Consider the following 15,655-nt stretch of genomic DNA (forward strand, 5'->3'; position numbering starts at 1 on the left):
ACCATATTTTTATTTTAATCTTACACATTGAAGTACTCTTAGGGGTTGTGGAAAATAAAAGGCCAAGAAAGTAAGCAAGTCAGGAGCGGCGAGGGACAATAAAGGGTAAATAGGACCAAAATCCACAGCTCGGGGTGGTGTTGCTCCCTTTCCATCCCAGCACTTTGAAAGCAGAAGCAGACAGATCTCTGTTGAATTCAAGGTCAGCCTGGCCTACCAAGCAAGTTATAGGCTAACAACAGCTACATAGTGAGGCCCTGTCTCCAAAAACTAGAACAAATTATTGAACAGATATTTCACTGTAAAAGATACACCAATGGCAGGGCATGGTGGCACACACCTTCAATCCCAGTACTCCAGAAGCAGAGGCAGGTAGATTTCTGTGAGTTCAAGGCCAGCCTATTCTAAAAAGCCTCTGGAAAGCTGGGCAGGGGTGGCACACACCTTTAATCCCAGCACGCAGGAAGCAGAGGCAGGTGGATCACTGTGAGTTCGAGGCTAGCCTGGTCTACAAAGTCCAGGACAGCCAAGGCTACACAGAAACCCTGTCTCAAAAAACAATAAAACAACAACAACCAAAAAATAAAAAATAAAAAAAGCCTCTAGGAGAGCCAGGGCTGTTACACAGAGAAACTCCTTCTCAAGAAACCTTAAAAAAAAAAAACTCTACTGAAGTTAAGCCAGGTGTGATGATACACGCCTTTAATCCCCACTACTCAGAAAGCAGCAGAAGCAGGCATAGCTCTAAGAGTTCCACACACACAGGGTTTCTCTGTGTAGCCTTGGCAGATCTCTGTGAGTTTGAGGCCAGCCTGGTCTACAAATTGAGTGTAAGACAGCCAAGGCTACACAAAGAAACCCCATGTCGGAAAAAAAAAAAAAAAAAGAAAGAAAGAAAGAAAAGAAAAAGAAAAAAGAAAGGGCCTTATGATAGCATGTGAACTTGCTAGGTAGCTGAAGACACCTCCGCCTTCTCTCACTACTGTGCTCTGGCTCTCAGTGGTCCACGGCAGGGGGCTTCATGAGCCCCTCCCTAATCAATGATGAAATGCTGATTGGCCCAGTCGGATGCTGGTTTGGTACAGATACCCATAGCTGCGGTGAGTTCATGAGTGTTGTTTTGAATGACACCTGTTGTGTGACAAAATTTTTCCTGGGAAGACAAAACTCACATCTACTCACCCAGATAGGGAGCTCGTGACAGACCCAACAGGAGCAGAAATCCATCACCAAGCTGTCCCCACGCCCCCAGCCCATGCTCAGATGACAGCTCACTGAAGCTAGGAAGCCTGGAGCACACTGCACAGCCTAAGGCAGCTCAGCAGGTTGGAGAGTATCTTTTCCTGGTCCATGAGTTGGTCTAAGCCACTTTGAGGCAGCTCAGCTGCCTTGTGCTTCTCCCAAGCACCTAGTCTGCTCTGAGTCTTCATTGTAGCTTTGCTTATCTGACCGTCTTTTTGCAGCTTGGCTAAGCTTACTGTGGCAAGGAGAGACCTAGTGAATCTAGTCAGTTTTAGGGACTTCCTGAAGCTATTTTAAGGTAGGGTGTGTGTGTGTGTGTGTGTGTGTGTCCACCGGCCCCCACTTCCTGTTTAAGAACTTTCCTGCAGGATGAAACCTTTAAGTTTTGGAGGAAACTGTTCTACAATACCTTTTTTGTTTGTTGGCTGGTTTGGTTTGGTTTTTTGAGACAGGGTTTCTCTGTGTAGCCCTGGCTGTCCTGGACTCACTACGTAGACCAGGCTGACCTGGAACTCACAGAGATCTGCCTGTCTCTGCCTCCCGAGTGCTGGGATTAAAGGTGTGTGCCATTACGCCCAACTCTTACATTCCTTCTGCTGCTGCGTCCACGGTATTCCCACGATTTGGAAGCAACAATATGCAGATGCCCCATTTAGGGGTAAGTGGTTGCTTTGATTTAGAGACAAGGTCTCACACTAAAGCCAAGCTAGCCTGGAACCCACAGTATGGCTCAGATTGGTTTTGAACTCATGGCAGTCCTCAGTAAGTATGGAATTCCTGGTGTGACCCACCACATCTTGCTGATGTGCTCTGCTGAACTGGTGGGGGGAGGGTGGTCAGAAAAATGCTGGACTTCTCCAAAGTTCTGCTAAAAGCCTAACACCACACTTAAAAGTACTTAAAAGTACAGTCCTAGCCAGGTGTAGTGGCACATTCCTTTAATGCCAACATGCAGGAATTTGAGGTAGAATGACTACATATTCTAAGGCCAGCCTCAGACCAGTGTAATAAGACCTTGACTCAAACTGTGCTAGAAGGCCAGGGATAGAGCTCCATTGGTAGTGTTTTCCCAGCATGCTTGAAAATCTGGGTTGCATCTCTGTTCTCTTATAAACCCAGTGCAGGGGTTTACACCTGTGACCGCAACACTGACGGGGTAAGGAAAAGAGGAGAATAGGAGATTTAAAGTTATCCTCAGCTACAAATGGACTTCCAGCTCAGCCTGTGCTACATGAGATCCTGGTCAAAAAGAAACCAATCCTGGCTGGGCAGTGGTAGAGCACGCCTTTAATCCCGGCACTTGAGAGGCAGAGGCAGGCAGATCATCTGAGTTCAAGGCCAACCTGGTCTACAAAAGGCGAGTCCAGGACAGCCAGGACTACACAGGGAAATCCAGTCTCAAAAACAAACAAACAAACAACAAACCAAAACACAAAAAACAACACACACACAAAGAAAGCCAAAGCCAAATAAATAAATAAATCCTCATTAGTGTTACTGGAAATTAATGTGGAAAGAATCTTTTTCCGCGGAAGTTAATAAGGAGTCTGAGGTAGAAGGACGGAAAGTTGCAAAACTATTTTTGGAGTAATCTTAGGCTTACAGCAAAATTAAGCAGAAGATACATTTTCTTTTTTCTTTCTTTCTTTTCTCCCTCCCTCCGTCTCTCTCTCTCTCCCTCCCTCCCTCCCTCCCTCTCTCTCTCTGTCTCTCTCTAGCCTTGGCTGTACTGGACTCGCTTTGTAGACCAGGCTGGCCTCGAACTCAGTGATCTGCCTGCCTCTGCTTCCCCTGGGATTAAAGGCGTGTGCCACCAAGCCCGGCTCTACACTTTCTTTTATCATTGGGGCGATTGCCATGCTAACCTGTTTGATTATAATAACCATTTACTCTGTATAAGTGTGCTATAACTTCATGCTAATTCTAAGATAGCAGTGACACTTCTGTACAGGAGGAGAGTGAGAAACAATAAATAAGACAGCAGCCAAACTGTTCTGCGTGCTCCTCAACTGTGGCGGCCACACAGTCTTCTCCTGAGGCCCCAAGAAGCAGCGCTAGGATAGCCGCCTGGCCAGCACACAAGTGGACACTACTATGGTTGGCCTCGCGGCTGCGAGTGCGCAGGCGCGAAGCCTGGCCTCGCGAGGGGTGGGCGGGGCCCACCTTTGGCCCCGCCCCCGCCGAACGTGACGCGAGATCGCCCAGGAAACGCATTCTACGGGAATCCGGAACGCCAATGGGAAGAGAGCGAGTGCCACGAACGGACCAATGAGGAGAGAGCGGCCCGGGGTTTAAACCCAGGCCGGGCCGACTTCTCTGGGCGTGCTGCAGAGGAACGGCTGTTGGTGTCTAGCAGGGGCCAGCCGGAGGCAGGGGTGTTTGTTTCTGGTCGGCCGAGCCTCTGCTTCGGAAGGAGCCATGGCGCTCAGGGTGACTAGGGTGAGCCGGCCGCGCGTTGCTGTCGTCGCTGTGGGAGAAGATCGTGGCGGCCAGGCGGGGAAGAGGATGGGGACGGCGGGGGGGCGGGGGGGAGAGGAAGACCTCTGAACCTATCTGGGCTGATGACTTGGGGGCACTGGGTGGTGTGCTTTGGTGATGAAGGCTCCGGAGGGAGTGAGCCCTTCGCCTTCCCCAAGAGCTACTTACAACGAAGGATTTCGTGGTTTCCTTGCCGGTGTAAAGTCACAGTGTTTGGGACTGCATGGGGCTTAACAGGAAGTTGGATAATAGGTGAATGTGGAAGATTTGGGTGGAAACTGTCTTGTCACGGCCCGAGGCTAGGCCCTAGTGTTGGCCTTCCTGCTCGGATGGAGGGGGTATCCTGGGATCCGGAAGCCCCGGAACCACACAGCTCTGAGGGGAAAAGGTATCCCAATGGAAGGGCATCCTGAGGCCCTAGAACACTGGCTTTCTTTCAGGGAGCCTCAGTTGGGTCCAGCCTTAATTAACCCTTGACTTCCCGGAGCCGCCATGGATTCCCCTCTCAAGTGATCCTTCACTTTCTTTCAGAACTCAAAAGTTAACACAGAAAATAAGGCCAAGGTCAGCATGGCAGGCGCCAAGCGTGTGCCTGTGGCATTTGCTGCATCCTCCAAGCCTGGGCTGAGACCAAGAACCGCTCTTGGAGACATTGGTAACAAAGTCACAGAACAGGTACAGGCAAGGATGCCTCTGAAAAAGGTAACTATCTCCCTGGCCCAGCTATCCTGAAAAGGCCTGTCTTCCAGCTGTCACCCTTGAGAAAACATTCTGTTTTCTCCTCTCCTTTCGCAGGATGCAAAAACTTCAGGTACTGGAAAAGCGGCTGTGAAAGTCCCACCGAAACCCGTGGAGAAGGTCCCTGTGTGTGAGCCAGAGGTGGAACTTGCTGAGGCTGACCCTGACCCTGACCCTGAACCTATTATGGAAGAAAAGCTTTCTCCTGAGCCTATTTTGGTAAACTTAGCAATTAAAAAAAAAAAAAGCCCATTTCTTTCTGGCTTCACTGCACTCTGATACACGGCGATAGCTTTTGGGATCTATGTTTTATGGAGAGCTAAGCAAAGAGATTTTACATGAGTTAACACAGTCTGGGTAGGTATTAGCTCTACTTCAAATGGTGGGAGATAAATATGATGAGTTTTTTGTTTTATGTATACAGGGTCTCCTGGTGTGACCTTGTTTGACTGCCTCTTGAGATCTGGGATCCAGAGGTGGGCACCATGGTTTTCCTTCTTGTGTCACTGGGTAGCCCCTGCTGTCCTTGGGAGAGTCTTCTACTCTGTCTCTCCAGTGCTGGGATGGTGCAACCAGGATGGATCTCTTAATTAATTACTTACCTACTTTTTTTTTTCAGAGAGGGATTCTCTGTGTAACAGAGCCCTGCCTTTAATTGCTTTCTTCTGTGTAGCTTCCTGAATCAAATATTTCCATTGTAGTTCCTGTAATTCCGACTCTGCCCTGATTTAACTGAATGACACACAGATGTGTTTGTGAACCTTTTACTCCCTCGTATGGCCGCTAATAAGCCTGTTAAAAGAAGTAAAAGAACGGTTTTCAGACAGTCCCTAATTCCAGCACTGTGCAGGTGGGGCTCTGAGTTGAAGGCCCCCAGTGTCTATATAGCAAGGGCCAGGCCAGCCAGAGCTATAGAGAGACCCTGTATTGGGGGGGGGGGGTTAACACTTCAGTGTAAAAGTGAAGTTTTGCCTGCGTTATTAGCTTTGCCTCTTAGCGCATGTACAACATACAGGAGGCCCTGGGTACTAAGTACAAAAAACCCACAAACACACAGACACATCAAGTATTACTGCTAGGTGTGGTAGTTGGCGCCTGTCTGTAATTCTAACACCTCAGCTACCGCAGGAGAATTGCAAGTTTAAGGCCATCCTGGGCTAACCAGCACAGCTCTATCAGTTTATGTCACTTTCTCTTTGTAATTAAGAACTTGTATCACCTGCGTGAAGATGGAAGCTTTGGCATTTGTTTGAACCAACTTCATGTGGAGGCTGAGTGTTAGCTTTACTGCCTGTCGCTTCCCTTTGGCTCTCTTTATGGGGTAGTGTGTAGAATCCACCTTTTTATTTGTGGGTGCCCAATCATGTATGTGCATGTTAGTCCTTTGGAGCCAGAGTTACAGGCGTTTGTGAGCCCAGTGTGGGTGCTAGGATCTGAACTCTGGTCCTCATGATGGGCTGCATCTTTATTTGCTGAGCCATCTCTCCAGCTCCCAATCCGCGCCCCCACCCACCCCCCACCCCCACCCCCACCCCGCCTTTGTTGTTGTTTTGTTTTTGTTTTGGCTTTTTGAGACAGGGTTGGTTTCTCTGTGTAGACTTGGCTGTCCTAGACTCACTTTGTAGACTAGGCTGGCCTCAAACTCACAGTGATCCCCCTGCCTTTACCTCCTGAGTGCTGGGATTAAATGAGTGCGTCACCACACCCAGCTAAAATTTTTTGTTTTTTGTTTTTCAAGACAGGGTTTCTCTATGTATCCCTTGCTGTCCTGGACTCACTTTGTAGACCAGGCTGGGCTCGAACTCACAGCAATCTGCCTGCCTCTGCCTCCAGAGTGCTGGGATTAAAGGCGTGTGCCACCACGTCTGGCTTGCCCCCTACCCCCCTCTTTTTTTTTTACATTGTATTTTGTGTGTGAATGCGTACTTGTAGAGGTCAGAAGACAACTTTTGAGTCAGTTCTTCCACCACGTGGGCCCTAACAAAACAACTCAGTCACTAAGCTTTGCAGTAGGCACCTTGCACACCTTGCCAGCTCAGTTCTTCCTCCTTTAAACTGACTTAATCTAAATTGGGATTTACGTTTTTCTGACACCAGATCTTACTGGCTTGCAGTTTTAAGATTTATTTTTCATGGGTGGGACATGGCTTTGCACACTGATGCAGCGCCCAAGGAAGCCAGAAGAGGCGATCAGATATCCGAGGGCTGGAGTTGGGTCACCTGGTTCCTGCAGAGAAGCTGGACTCCAGTCCTTGACAAAAGTGCCTAGTGCTTGCTGCAGCTAAACCATCACTCTGGCCCAGTATTTACTTTTTGGTTTGGTTTTTTACCCCCAAGACAGGGTTTCTCTTGTGTAGCCTTGGCTGTCCTGGACTCACTTTGTAGAACAGGCTGGCCTCGAACCCACAGCGATTGGCCTGCCTCTGCCTCCCAAGTGCTGGGATGCCACACCTGACCTTTCCTCCCCCAGTATTGACTTCTAATATCAATCCTTTCCCAAAAGGAAGTTGGGGGAGGGGGCTATCTGAAATGCTTTTCTTTAGTAAAATGAATTACTTCAATTCAGAATGATTTCTTGAGTTGGGGATACCAGTACTGACTTTCCTTCCCAGGCTGAAGCACGTGCTTCTCTTTCAGGTTGATAATCCCTCTCCAAGCCCAATGGAAACATCTGGATGTGCACCTGCAGAAGAATATCTGTGTCAGGCTTTCTCTGATGTAATCCTCGCAGTGAGTGATGTGGATGCCGACGATGGAGCTGATCCAAACCTCTGTAGTGAATATGTGAAAGATATATACACTTACCTCAGACAGCTAGAGGTCAGTATTGACACGGTACAGTCTGCCCTTACTAAGTGCAGCCAGCTTTAAAAGAGTTTAATTCCCAGCACCCACACGGCAGCTCACAACTGCCTGTAACAAGTGTCCAGTGGATCTGATGCACATAAAATAAGAATAAGTTATATTTTTTAAAAGGTGGGGGAGAGGTCTGGAGGTCAAGAGCACTAGCTGTTCTCAAAGGTCCTGAGTTCAATTCCTAGCAAAAACATGGTGCTTCATAACCATCTATAATGAAATCTGGTACCCTCTTCTATAGGCAGAACACTGTATAAATGATAAATAAATCTCATTTTTTAAAAAAACTCAGCCGGGCGAGTTGGCGCACGCCTTTAGTCCCAGCACTGGGGAGGCAGAGGTGGGCGGATCACTGTGAGTTCGAGGCCAGCCTGCTCCAGGATGGCCAAGGCTAACACAGAGAGACCCTGTCTCGAAAAACCAAAGGAAAAAAAAACTCCTCCTGGCTCAGCCAGTGCTGTAATTTAAAGCATGCACCACCACACCTGGCTTATTTTATTTACATGTGTGTGTGTATGTATCTATCTCTGTCTCAGAACTGGTCTGTTCTGAAACTCTCTTTGTAGACCAGGCTAGGATTACAGACATGTATTACCAACCCAGTTAGCAAAGCTTTGTTTTTTTAAAGATTTGTTTTTATGCTGGGCGTGGTGGTGGTGGTGGTGGTGGTGGTGGCGGCGCACACCTTTAACCCCAGCACTCAGGAGGCGGAGGCAGGTGGATTGCTGTGAGTTGAGGCCAGCCTGATCTACAAAGTAGGCTTGCCATGTTGAATACAAGATTTCTGTGTTGGGGAGATATTACTAGGACTATTCCTAAAGTAGACAAATGTCACAGTTGGGAAAGCCCCAAACTTCTGGGTTTGAAGAAGAAGGAGATGGCATGTTAAGAGTAATCCTGTCAGCCGGGAGTAGTGCCGCACACCTTTAATCCCAGCACTCGGGAGGCAGAGGCAGGCCGATCGCTGTGAGTTGGAGGCCAGCCTGGTCTACAAAGCGAGTCCAGGACAGCCAAGGCTACACAGAGAAACCCTGTCTCAAAAAAAAAAAAAGAAAAAAAAAAAAGAAAGAAAAAAGAGTAATCCTGTCATGACAGAAGGGGTGCATGTGCTTGTCAGGGAAGTTATCTGTGCCCAAAAGTTGTTTCATCACCTTAGCCCACTTGGAAACCTTTCTCCTAATGGCATTTGCTTTTCACCTCTTTAAACAAGACACAGGTTAATGTTGTTCTATCAGATTTAACCCCTCCTGCCTCCCCCACCCCTTTGATGACCTTGCAGAACCTTGTGCATACTAAGCAAGCACTTAACCTCTGATCTGTAGACCCTAGCATTGTCATCTCAGGTTGTCATTGGTTTATTCAGTCTCTCTCGTCCGTTGTGACAGCTGGGTGTGGGGTCAGGGACGGCTTTCAAGAGTTGGTTCCAGGGACTGAACTTGGGTCAGCCGGCCTTTACCCACGGAGCCATCTTGCCAGCTCCCATTCCTTTTAGCACCTAAAGGAGTCTTCAGTAAGGTGCTCATCCAAACTAGCTGTCTGCTTTTTAAGTTTTTTTTTTTTTTTTTTTTTTTTTTTTTTTTTTTTTGGTTTTTCGAGACAGGGTTTGTCTGTGTAACCTTGGCTGTCCTGGACTTGCTTTGTAGACCAGGCTGGACTCACACTCACAGCGATCCGTCTGCCTCCTGAGTTCTGGGATTGCGTGTGCCACCACGCCCGGCCTGCTTTTTAATTCTTGTTAGTACTTATTAACATTTGTGTCGTTAAGCTGCAGAGCTGGATTTGGTAACTGACTATATTAGTCTTTGATGCCTTATCTTTTCTTTGGTTATGATATGAAATTTATTTTTTTTTTTTCTGCACCACAAAGCTCAGGTGAAAAGATCTGAGATAAGATAGGTACAGGGTGTGAACTGCAGTAGTTCTGGCAAATTGAATGTCACAAGATGAAGAGCCCGCTGTCTTTTTTTCAAGACAGGGTTTCTTATATATAGTTCTAGCTGTCGTGGAACTAGCTCTGTAGATCCCAAGTGCTGGCTGAGCCTGGCTCTTCTGACCCTTGCTTTCTTAGTCAAGTGCACCAGAGCTATCTTAACTAACTGGTTTGTGGACACAAATGGGATATGGAGAGATGCTTCTAGAGTAACTGACATTTTCTTTTGCAGGAAGAACAGTCTGTTAGAGCAAAATACTTAATGGGTCGCGAAGTCACTGGAAACATGAGAGCCATCCTAATCGACTGGCTGGTGCAGGTTCAGATGAAGTTTAGGCTGCTGCAGGAGACCATGTACATGACTGTTTCCATTATTGACCGGTTTATGCAGGTACGTGTAATTCAGTAATTGAGACTTCTCCACTCCTGAGTTCTGTTGAGAACCTTGGAGGAGGGGAAGTGGACCCTACAGTTTGAATCCAGGGTCCCGTATGTGTTAGGCACGTACCTTAACCTTTGCGCTGTTATACCTAGCCTGGAACTGAAATCTTTCTTGGGAGGTGAGGTCTCATCAGTTGAGATGTAATTGAACGTGCTGTTGCAGAACAATTGTGTGCCCAAGAAGATGCTGCAGCTGGTGGGTGTAACTGCCATGTTTATTGCAAGCAAGTATGAAGAGATGTACCCTCCAGAGATCGGGGACTTTGCTTTTGTGACTAACAACACCTATACTAAGCACCAGATCCGACAGATGGAAATGAAGATTCTAAGAGCTCTAAACTTCAGTCTGGGTCGCCCTCTGCCTCTGCACTTCCTCCGTAGAGCATCTAAGATTGGAGAGGTATGGGTTTCTTGAGAAGTGTTTGGTTTGCTATATTAGAGAATAGCACTTTGTAGATAAGGCTGGCCTCGAACTCGGCCATCCTCCTGACTCTTGCCTCCCAGGTACTGAGATTATAGGCCTGTGCCACCATGCCCAGCTCTGCTGTTGTGTATTAAATACCTTACTACACAAGAAAGAAACATGGTTGTGTATTTCTAACCAAGCTGTGTATTACCCGATTACTTTTTTTTTTTTTAATTTCCTCTTGAGACAAGGTTTCTCTGTAGCCTTGGCTGTCCTGGACACTATAGGCCAGGCTGGCCTCAAACTCAGATCCATTTGCCTCTGCCTCCTGGAGTGCTGGGATTACAGGTAGGCCCAACCATGCCTGGCTACATGGTTATACATTTTCTCAAGGCTTTCTGTGGACAATTGTATTTGAGAGTTTGCAGACACAGACAGGACTTTGTTTTGTTTTGTTTTTGAGTCAGAGTTTCTCTATGTAACCTTGGCTGTCCTTGAACTCACAGAGATCCACCTGCCTCTGCCTCCCAAGTTCTGGGAGTAAAGGTGTGCAGCATCACTGCTACCTACAGACAGGACTTTATAAGTTATTCCAAAAGTGAAATTCTGCAAAAGGCTCAGAGTGGTGTATGCGTCTGTTCCAGGTTGACGTTGAGCAGCATACTTTGGCCAAATACCTCATGGAACTCACTATGCTGGACTATGACATGGTGCACTTTGCTCCTTCTCAAATCGCAGCTGGGGCTTTTTGCTTAGCCCTGAAAATTCTTGACAACGGTGAATGGGTAAGCTGCCACACCTGCCACCCAGCTTTTAAGTTATAAACAGCCTTTGAGTGCAACAATTAATGTGCAAAGCATTCTCCTGTTCCCAAATACGAATATGAACATAATGGTAATGAATATTTGTGCTGTCATCTTAAAATGGCCCCATTTCTTTAGCTAACTAATTTTTTCTTTTAAGGTTTATTTATTATTATGTATACAATGTTCGGTCTGCATGTACACCTGCACGCCAGAAGAGGACATCATTACAGATGGTTGGGAGCCACGATGTGGGTGCTGGGAATTGAACTCAGGACCTCTAGAATAGGAGTCAGTGCTCTTAACCTCTGAGCCATCTCTCCAGCCCCAGCTAATTTAATCTTTATGGAGGCTGGAGAGATGGCTCTGCTCTTCTGGAGGTCCTGAGTTCAATTCCCAGCAACCACATGGTGGCTCACAACCATCTATAATGTAATCTGATACTCTCTTCTGCAGATAAAGCGCTCATATGCAATAAATAAAATAAATAATTTAATCTTTATGGTAACACCCTTTTGAGAAAGAAAGCTACCCCAAGTGATCTAAGAAACCCATTCACCTTCTTGGGATGGGTCTCATGTACCAGTGCTGGCTGTCCCGACATTGGGGTAGAGAAGCCAGCATTTATTTATACTGTGGTTAGATATGTGGGCAGAGGTCTTAAATTTGTTATGATTACCGTACACTATCCCCCTGCCTAGCATCTAGGAAGTTCTGAAGGTCACTGGGGTTTTTCACATGTTGGGTTTTTTTAGTTTTTTGTTGTTTTTTTCTTAGACACCAACCCTGCAGCACTACCTGTCCTACACTGAAGACTCTCTCCTTCCTGTTATGCAGCACCTGGCTAAGAATGTAGTCATGGTGAACCGAGGCCTTACAAAGCACATGGTGAGTCAACACTTCATGGCTGATTTAAGACCTTTCTAGACAGGGTTTCTCTGTTGTAGCCTTGGCTATCCTAGACCAGGCTGGCCTCACAGCAATTTGCCTGCCTCTGCCTCCAATGCTGGTATTAAAGGTATGCACCACCACCACACCCAGCTTAGTTTAAGACCTTTAGTCCCAGCACTCTTGGAGGCAGGGAGTGCAGATGGGTCTCTGAGTTCAAGGTCAGCCAGGACTACAAAGAGATTTTGTTTTTCAGTTCAAGTATAATTATATACAATTGAACTGCGTCCTTTTTACCTTCCAACCCCTCCTATGCATGCAGCATATTGGGATGGTTTTTGTTTTCTTCTTGATTGTAGTTGTTTTCTCTTACAGACTATCAAGAACAAATATGCAACATCTAAGCATGCTAAGATCAGCACTCTGGCACAGCTGAATTGTACACTAGTTCAGAATTTGTCCAAGGCTGTGGCAAAGGCATCGTAATTCAAATGGACTCCTCCATCTGCAGATGCAGTTGGCACCATGTGCCCACCTGTACATAGTATAAGCTGTTCACTTGCTCTTCAATAAAGGTTGTTGACTTTTTACTTTTCATAGCTTAACTCATTTGAATGTGGTTACTTCTGACTTTGTAGAACACAAGTTGGATAAATATATAGGACTTTTAAAACATTTAAAAATACTTAGTTTAACAGAGGATCCAACTAATGTATATAATTGTGGCCTAAATGTTTATATACTTCCTTCACTTTGTGTGTCCTGATCATGTCTTAAGTCATGCTGAACCGTCTTCCAGCTTGTCCTTAGTTCATCTTCTGCCTTCAGGTGCTTGCTGCCTCTGACCACTCTGTCTTGAGCTATGGACTTTCAGATCTGAAACCCAGTTTTCTTGTTATGTAATTATTTATTTGTTAACTGGCTTGGAAAATAGGATGTTCAGAATTAAAGGTGTCTTTTAAAAGAATTTGCTCCCAATCTAAATACCAACAAATAAGGGTATTTTCTTGTATGTCCTGTATAAATATAATCATGCATACTATTGTCAAGGGGATTTTTTAAATGGGTTCATTTTATCAACATTCCTTTCAGTGCCTATATCGCATGTCATGGTATGGATAACTGTATGTAACATGTTCAGTCCTTCCTTTAATGACACACAAACTGCATTCTCACTGCCCCTCAACACAGCGCTTCTTAGACCTCCTCTGTGTTGCTTGGCTTTGTGCATGGCCACTTTCCCAGGGGGTGGGCTTTAAGCTCTCACAGAGCCAGGTGAGCGCGCTTGACTCCAACTGGAAAAAGAAACCCTGTCTCACTTGCTGTTTTAATTTATACACCTGATATCAAGTTGAATAAAACTGTATTAATGGGAAGTTCTCCCCATTTCTCATTTTGTCATTTTGTCTTTTGCTAATAAACAAACTTCATGTTGCTAGTAAACCGCATTCTATAGTTCTAGATTTTCAATCTTAAAGTCAGCCAACTCAGAAGTGTGACCACCTTTAGTCCCAGCACAAGGGAGGTAACTTTGTAAATTCAAGGACAGACCCTGTCTCAAGTTTTTTTTTCTAAAATGCTTTCCCTTGTAGGTATATATTCCTTCAGTAAACTAAGTGGTATATAGGATTCTTCCAGATGAACACACATTTGTGTCACTGATTTTTTTTGTTTTTGTTTTTAAGTGCGCATTCATTGTTTGATCTAAATGGACTTTTTCCTCTGGTTATAGGAATTTTTTTTTAGACTGAGTTTTAGGAGTTTGTGAGTCCACACATACATAGTTTGACTTATTTTCATGTACTTGGCATTATCATGAACATTGGGAGTGCAAGGTTTTACCTGTACAGTAGGCTAGCTTGGCGTGAGCTGCTACTTAGAAACTTGCTGAGCTTCCACTACATACTCCTGTGGTTCCCTAAGCTATACTGGGCTTTTTTTTTCACTTGAGAAAAGACTTTTGTAGATGTAATTGTATAATTTTCCCATTCGCCTTTATTCAGCCTTTCCCATGTGGCCCTTCCCTTGCATTCTCACTCACGGCCTCTGGCTTTTATTGTGGTATGTGTTTGTTTATAAATATGTAATCCGCTCTGTGTGTGTAATGCTACTCGTGTGTATATAATTTCAGCACTGACCAACCACTTGGTATTAGAGATGAACTGGAGAACTCCTTCCTAGGGAAGACTCTCCTACCAACTCTCAGAATTACTTAGTATCCGGTAATTATCTAAGGTTGGGGCCCTCATGAGGTTTCCCCGTTCACGTTAGCATGTCTATTGTCTTCATCCTTGTTGAAGTCTTGTTCAGGCAGCCATGTTGAGACTTCATGAGTAGTGTAGCTTCCCTGACAATAGAGGAGATACAGTCTTACTACGTATGCCCACTCTCCAGTGTTCCTTGATCCTTAAGAGCAGTAATGGTGTTGGTGAGACGTCACAGGATCACTTGCTCTGCTTTGGTGGGTTGTGGTTTTCTGTGGGTATAAGGACATTTCAAATGCAGTGCTTGTAACTGTAGCTGTCTCTCTGGCTAGTGTTGATGTCTGAATCCTTCCTCCTAAATGCTGGAATTACAATACAGCCTCACTATGACTGCCTCTGGTTTGCTTGTTAGTATGGCCAGTCTGGTGGGGACCTAACATGCTTGTAACAAGCTGAACTACACTCAAGTACCAGCCCATGTAGAGATTTTAAGTCTTTAACTTTTATTTAAGAGTATGGTATAAGGGCTGGAGAGATGGGCTCAGCAGTTAAGAGCACTGACTGCTCTTCCAGAGGACCTGGGTTCAATTCCTATCACCCACAGGGCAGCTTACAACTGTCTGTAACCCCAAGATCTGACATCCTCACACAGACATCAATGCACATAAAATAAAAATAAATTATACAAAGTTTGGTATAGCCTGGCAGTGGTGGCACATGCCTTTAATCCCAGAATTGGGAGGAAGAGGTAGGCGGATCTATATGAGTTCCAGGACAGCCTGGTCTTACAAAGCAAGTACATGACAGTCACGGCTGTTACACAGAGAAACCCTGTCTCCAAAAAAATAAAAAAATAAGTTGTTTTTATCTTATTTGATCCACAAACACACCTCAATTCTTCCTAGATACAACCCTTCCCTTACAACCCAACTTTGTGTCCTGGGAGCTTTGATACAGGACAAGTATAGTTTTAATATGTGCCACACAGCATACATAAGTTTTATTGTAGAAGCATGGGGAGAGATGGAAAGGGCACCCCGGGGGGCAGACAGTAGAAAAGTGAGTTGTCCTTTTTATCCTATGCCCCTGGTGATGACATTCAAGGTCGATTAAGCAACCTGGGACAGGCCTCCTCTATGCCAACACATTAATTTAGAGATACGAGGGAACACCTGGCCCTTCCTGTCATTGAGCGGCTGTCCTTAATGCTGCAAGGAGGTATCCCTAAGTGACTGTGAAAACCTAACTAATGAAAGTGTATGCCCAGCTAAAAGGTTCAACTGTAACCTGCCAAGTCAGAAGCAGAAACTTAGGCACTCATTTCTCATTGATTTTTCAATCCCAACCCACAAACAGGGTCTTGCCATAAACTCTGTAAGTACTCATAAACTGAGTACTTACTGTGATTACAGGCTGGTCACGAACTTGTTGCAATCTTGCCTCAGCATCCCCCAAGTTCTAGGATTGCAGGCTCTTTTCCCTTTCTGTTAGGAATCTTGGGGTGTTTTTTTTTTTCTTTCAATTTTTAACTTCGAGAAAGGGTTTCTCTGTGTAGCCGTGGCTGCCCTGGACTCGCTTTGTAGACCAGGCTGGCTTTGTAGACCAGGCTGGCCTCGAACTCACAGAGATCCACCTGCTTCTGCCTCCCAAGAGTTGTGATTAAAGACGT

General features: G+C 45.7%; 1 protein-coding gene across 1 annotated transcript; it reads left to right on the top strand.

Moving 5' to 3' along the window:
• The first annotated feature begins 3,479 nt into the window (after positions 1 to 3,479).
• Positions 3,480 to 13,158, top strand: CCNB1 (cyclin B1). The gene is made up of 9 exons (XM_084801361.1): positions 3,480 to 3,681; positions 4,252 to 4,422; positions 4,516 to 4,677; positions 7,096 to 7,278; positions 9,477 to 9,635; positions 9,849 to 10,085; positions 10,736 to 10,876; positions 11,672 to 11,782; positions 12,158 to 13,158. Exons 1-9 carry the CDS (start codon positions 3,661 to 3,663, stop codon positions 12,266 to 12,268), a joined length of 1,296 nt encoding a protein of 431 aa, XP_084657487.1. The 5' UTR covers positions 3,480 to 3,660; the 3' UTR covers positions 12,269 to 13,158.
• Positions 13,159 to 15,655: the final 2,497 nt, after the last annotated feature.

This window comes from Acomys minous, assembly GCF_964271855.1.
Source record: "Acomys minous genome assembly, chromosome: 11".
Lineage (NCBI taxonomy): Eukaryota > Metazoa > Chordata > Mammalia > Rodentia > Muridae > Acomys > Acomys minous.